Here is a 6,084-nt window from a genome sequence, read left to right as displayed (position 1 = left end):
CACTCACTGAATGTTTTCCTTTATTGCAACATTGTGTGAGCTGTGGAGACTAGTGTGTGACAATCCCAGGAGGGCAACTTTTTGTGCAATGCTGCAACCACCATATCTTGGCACCAACAATCATACCATGGTCAAAGTCACTTAGATCACGCTTTGACCACCCATTGTAATGTTTGATCTAACAACAACTAAACCTCGTCACCATTTCCTCGTGCTTTATTGGGTTGTAGTCACATTATTCCCTGTTTGTAGGAGCGTGCTTCTTGCGTTATCAAGTGCACCTAATAAAGTGGCCACTGAGAGTATATCCACGTAAAAAATAATGCCATCCATAAAACAGTTGCTGCAAGCATTACGATAAATGTACGCATTTGCTGTATTTGAATGCACTTGAACACACATATGAGTGTAGTTCTATTTTCATCTGTGTATGTTGATATAGGGTCTGTTACACTATTCTAGGATGGTAGCCATGTGGACTGTGGTGCCAAAATGGGATTTTTAAAAATGCACTAAAGAGCCCGCAGAGCAGAGCTTGTCAGCAGCGAATAGAATAGAGGTAGCATTGGACGCAGGTTTTTGGTTGCACATTATTAAAACTATTTATTAAACTACATATCCCGACAATCATGTAGTGCGCATGCGCATCAATCACAGACTCCAGTATGTGCCATACGTATAAGATGCGAGTGGGAGCTGTGGCTTTGAATTTTCCTCTTCATTGATAGCTGAAATACATAATTACTACGTCCGTTTCGTTTATCAAACGAAAACGTAACCACTAACTTACGATTTCCTGTGACTCACGCTAGGATTGCCGGACGTGTAGTTTAATAAGATAGAGCTGTTCTGTCACCCCTCCTCCCACGTTTAAAAGTGGACTGTTCTCGACTGATCTACCACTTACGGAAGAAATGGCCATTATTTATAATAAAGTACTAAGAAATGCATATCCTGAGTACGGTATTAAATTAACAGTGTTGCGTTGCAGTATATAAAAACGGACCTGGTCGTTGCCGTAAAATATCTGTTTCCCGATAGCCAATGAGCAACAATAGAAAGATTCCCCCATGTTATTGCCATCTTGAAACCTTCCCGGGTGCGCGTCTCTCTCAGTCGGTCTCTCTTTGTCCAGCGGCGACAGTAGGCCGGAGTAAGACTATGGTTGATTCCCAGCTTTGGGATCGATTACATTTGTAGTTTTCTCGGAGCATAACGCGGTTGTCGTCGTGACGCTGGTGCACTGGCTATCTCCACAAGGAACGGCCCGGGTAACGGACCCCAGAGTAAGCATCGGACGAGGGAGATGCACAGAAACATAGAGTCGAGCTAACGTTAGACAGCCAACCATAGCTGGCGAGCAAACGCAAGGCTAGCTAGCTACGTTGAGTTGGGCAAAACGTTAGCTAGACTAACTGTTTTAACCCGTCGGTAGATTTTAAATGTTAACGCAAATACCACAGCTAGTAGTTCACAGCATCCCAGTTAACAATTGCACCTATCCGTTAATCAGTCATACCCGCGGCTGTGCAGCGATGTTTGGGGCAATAGCTTGTTAGCTGTCGTGCTAGTTGCACATCTGTTAGCGATCATGTTTTAGGAGGGGGAGTGTTTCTGTAGCCAGCTAGCAACGTTGTTTCACCTTCCTATTCTCCGGTTGCTGACGACCCCAGGTTTATTTTAGCACAGATCTTATTGTCTAATTACAATTACAGGCCCGGCTTCTAAGATCGGACACGACTAGCATCTCGGGAGACAGAACTGGACCCGTTAGTGAGCTTGTGACAGCTGAAACGTGCGCCACCAAGGAACAAAAAAAAAAAAGAAATCTGAATCCTGGGATTTTGGAACTGACCGGAGTTCGGTTTCGTGATCATCCAAACCGTTATTGAATTAACTGGAAGAGCACTTGTTTCGCTTCTCACATTTTTCTTTGTATGTGAACGGTGGCATGGCACCGCACCGACAGTCATATTAATGGCTGCCGAATCTGGGAGGCTACCGGCGGGACAAGGTCAAGGAAAACGAGGCAAAGGTAGGCTTTTTGTGCCCGCCAGTCTTTACCCTGTATGTGATATGACATTTCTTTAATATCTCTTCTCGTCTGTATGCACCTGACTGTCTGGTTGTCTGTTTTCCAATGGGTCTGTCTGGCAATCTGTCTGGCTGTCTGACTGACTTTGTATCTGCCTAGCTATCTGTCCATTCTCGATCTCCCGCCTGTCCGGAAGGTACTGTCGCTCTCTGTGTAGCTACAAGTCTCGCTTTGTCATTTTGCCTGTTTGTCTTTTTAATTTTTTACCTTTCCGTCCATCACTTTGTCTATATGGCCCCTTTTGTTTTGTTTGTCTGTCAAGAACTTCCCATCTCCCAGGGGTATGTATGTATGTATGTACGTACGTACGTAACTCAACTGTTCACGTGTACCCGTTCCCTTATTGTCGTTGTGGTTTGCCTGTAAACATGCAATTTCGGGTACAGTTGCTATGCGAATGAAGTATTCAGAAACCGAAATCGTACCGTCTCTGCTTGGCATACTAAAGTAAGAGTAATGTTGGGATAATGGCGAGATTGATGGCTCGGGCAAACTGGTTTCCCTCTCTGCTTTCCGAAACAAATAAAATAAATACCGGGGTCTGACCGCAATTTGGCTGTAGCATACTTTGTGAGACGCCGTTTCTGCCCCGGAATGCGATCGTTTCAAGTAGCCTACAGGCTGACTTCTGCCCCTCTGGCACGGTTTCTGTGTGTCAATAAATGAGAGAGAATCTTTTTTTTTTTTAATTTTTTATTTTATAAAGTAAAAGATAGTAGTTTTGCCGATGATCTCCTTCGTGTGTTTCCTCTGCTTCTCCCTTAGGTTCACAAATGAAGAGCCCGGAGAAAAAGAAGCGGAAATCAAACGCACAGGTAATGCCTTTGCGGATCGATGCGACGTTCCTGCAAACTGCAGTGAGCGGCTGCAGTCTGTACGCGCTCTCGCACAGAGCAACTGGCTGTTCGTCATCATTGATTGCTGTATTACTTTTTTATCATGACTAATATTTGCCTTCTTCTCTTCTTTCCTTTTTTCCTTTCCCTTTCCTTTCCACGACCTCCCAAACTGTGTTTATCCTCCCCCCCCCCACTCTCTCTTTTTGTCATGTCTCTCTCCCACTTGTAAAGGGGGCAGCGTTCTCCCACCTCTCCGAGTTTGCGCCCCCTCCCACCCCCATGGTGGACCACCTGGTGGCCTCCAACCCGTTCGACGATGACTTTGGCCCCCCCTCGCGCGCCGGTGGGGCGGGAGGCCCTGGAGGAGCCCCCTTCCTGCCCAGCCCGGGCGGAGCGGGCGGAGGAGGAGGGGGTTACGGAGGCGGGGGCAGGATGGGCGGGGGCATGGGGTTCATGGGAGGTCCCGGCGGCCCAGGGGGCGGGCAGCCCAACCGCAGACCCCCCTTTGGGCCCCCGCCCCCCAACGCGGGGCCACACCACCAGCTGGGGTTCGGCGGGATGCCGGGGTTTGGCGGCGGGGGCGGCGGGGGAGGGGGCGGTGGCTTCCCGCCGGGGGGGCCCTCTCAGTTTAACCTGCCCCCAAATTTCAGCCCGCCCATGCACCCCGGCCCGGGATTCAACCCCATGCTGTCCCCCGGGGGCATGGGGGGTCCGGGAGGTGGGGGTCCGCCTCACCCCCGATTCGGGATGCCCCCGCAGCAGCCCCAGCACGGACAGGGGGGCAACCACCCTTTTAACAGCCCGCCTTTACCTGGCGGGGCGGGGCCCCGAGGGCCTCCACACGGGGCCCTCAACCCCATGGGCGGAATGCCGGGCGGGATCAACTTGATGGGCGGCATGGGAGGAGGAGGAGGGGGCGGCAACATGGTGGGGGGTCTCCCGGGGTTACCCCCGCCGGGGCAGTTTCCCCCCTCGCAGGACGGGCCCTACCCAGGCCCCAGCCCCCCGGGGAGTGAGGACGGGAAAAACTTTGGGGGAGGGGGAGGAGGAGGGCCGCAGTCGGGGCCGCCCTCTCAACAGCAGCAGCCGCCCAACTTAAACCCGCCCCCTCCCAATAACTCCACCCCCGGGCCTCCACCCTCCTCCGGTCCCCAGGCCCCCCAGCCCGGAGGCGGCGGGTTCCCAGGCCACCCCGACATCCAGCAGCAGAACCCCAACACCCCGAATCAGCCCCCCTCGGCCACACCCCAGCCCAACCCGAACTCTTCCCCGACTGGTCCCCTCAACGGACCGCAGCCGCCCCAGCAGCAGCAGCCCTCCAACCCGCTCCAGCCTCCGAACTCCGGCAACGCCCCCTCCGGAAACCCAGCCCAGCAGCAGCAGCAGCAACAGGCCACGCCCCCAAACTCCGCCCCCGGCCCCGGCCCCGCCCCCTACAGCCAGCAGAACAGCGCGTCGGTGCCCGGCTCCATGCCCAGCCAGCCGCCCAACGCCAACCAGGCCAACATGACCAACAGCAGCAACACCAACGCCCCCTCCAACAACCCCAACCCTCCTTCCAACTCCACCCCGACCCCCACCACCCAGTCCCCGCTGCCGCCGGGCCCTACCGCCCCCTCCTCCGCCGGGCCGGGTCCCGGGCCCCCGAAGCTGGGCGGGGGGATGGTGTGCCCCTGCGGCTTCTGCCTGTCCGAGGTGCACGACGACCAGGAGGCCATCTTGTGCGAGGCGTCCTGCCACCGGTGGTTCCACCGCGACTGCACGGGCCTGACGGAGCCCGCCTACGGCCTGCTGACCCGCGAGAGCGCCGCCGTCTGGGCCTGCGACTTCTGCCTCAAGACCAAGGAGATCCAGGCCGTCTACGTGCGGCAGGGCATGGGCCAGCTGGTGGCGGCCAACGAGGGCTGAGAGCTGGAGAGAGAGAGAGAGAGAGACACTGAGGGATCGGGGGACAGACCGAAACGACTCGCCGTCTACCTTCGGACAGAAACCTCATCTTTTGATTGGCTGTCAACCAAACTTTGCCACCCCCTGCCCGTCTGACTACGCAACAAGAACCTTTTTTCTTTTTTTTTTTTCTTTAAACGGCTGTTGACTGACATGTCCCTTTTCTGTATGACATACACACGCATGCACAGGCATATGGCATATACACACACACACACAAGTACGTTTGAGGACTTAATGCTGACTGACCGGGTGAACTTTTCTCCCCGTTCAGTTCCGATACGTCAACTGACATTGTATACCCGTGGACCAGAGGCAGTGACCCACGGGGGAAAAAAACGCACTGACCGGCAAGCACTGACCAGTTTCACTACCTCACGCAGCCACCTCACCGACTGACACCGACGCTCCCGGTGACACCGTTGACATACTGAACCAACCGTGTGCTTCACGGCGAGATTCCTCAGACACCACCCACCCCACACTCCAAATCCCATAGTGCTCTGCCAGGAGACTCCAAAGGACACCTGGGTAGCCCTCTCGTTGTACCTGACTTTCCCCACAGACCTCCGATGCCTCCCAGAGACTACCTTGCTGTATGAATACGTGTAGATACTGAAAATTATCCAAAAAATATATCGTTCCGCTCGACTTGTAATGCTGGAGTCTGTTGAGGAGGTTGGACTGAAACTCCCTGCTTCTTAAAAACAAACAAAAAAAAAAACGTAAAACAATTTTATGTTACATTTGAGTCACCTGCTCGTAGTCGGTTGATGTAGGTGAGCGGTGAATTCAGTGCTGACCATATCACATCCGTGTAGTGAGTAGTGCTCTTGTGCCACATCCGACCTGTAGTGTTCAGTTTGTATACAGTCCAGCACGGTGAGTTGACATGCTCACACGGCCTTGAAGACCAAATTGCTCTGAGCTAAAAGTGTCCGTTATCAGATTACTGTCATGGCAGGGGATGTTTATAATAGCTTAATGGTTATTGTTTTTTTTTCTTTTTGTTTTTTTCCCCCACGATTTCTGTCCAAAGCCTCATTTTTTTGGCTTTTCTTCTTTTTTTTTTTTGTACTGACATCTGTGCTGTTCAGTGATCTCTGTTCTGCTTCCCTCTGGTGGTACCAGTGGGAACAGTCACTCCTGGGGGGGGGAAAAAGGTACTGAACTGAAGTAAAGAGAATCATTTTTGTACTTGTA

At 52.8% G+C, this 6,084-nt stretch overlaps 1 protein-coding gene across 2 annotated transcripts; it reads left to right on the top strand.

Annotated features, from left to right (window-relative positions):
* Positions 1-915: 915 nt before the first annotated feature.
* pygo2 (pygopus homolog 2 (Drosophila)) lies at positions 916-6,084 on the top strand. Of its 2 annotated transcripts, XM_064348559.1 has the most exons (4): positions 916-1,286; positions 1,716-2,035; positions 2,861-2,910; positions 3,166-6,084. In XM_064348559.1, exons 2-4 carry the CDS (start codon positions 1,978-1,980, stop codon positions 4,840-4,842), a joined length of 1,785 nt encoding a protein of 594 aa, XP_064204629.1. In that variant the 5' UTR covers positions 916-1,286; positions 1,716-1,977; the 3' UTR covers positions 4,843-6,084. The 2 variants fall into 2 exon arrangements, with proteins under 2 accessions (XP_064204629.1, XP_064204628.1); XM_064348558.1 differs by having other exon boundaries at positions 916-2,035.

Source organism: Anguilla rostrata, chromosome 8, assembly GCF_018555375.3.
Source record: "Anguilla rostrata isolate EN2019 chromosome 8, ASM1855537v3, whole genome shotgun sequence".
NCBI lineage: Eukaryota > Metazoa > Chordata > Actinopteri > Anguilliformes > Anguillidae > Anguilla > Anguilla rostrata.
This window is presented reverse-complemented; position numbering and strand designations above follow the sequence as displayed.

Coding starts and splice junctions, on each gene's coding strand:
- pygo2 (XM_064348559.1), top strand. CDS start 1,978: ATGGCTGCCGAATCTGGGAGGCTACCGGCGGGACAAGGTCAAGGAAAA. Junction 2,036..2,860: donor TCAAGGAAAACGAGGCAAAG/GTAGGCTTTTTG, acceptor CTTCTCCCTTAG/GTTCACAAATGAAGAGCCCG. Junction 2,911..3,165: donor AGCGGAAATCAAACGCACAG/GTAATGCCTTTG, acceptor CCACTTGTAAAG/GGGGCAGCGTTCTCCCACCT.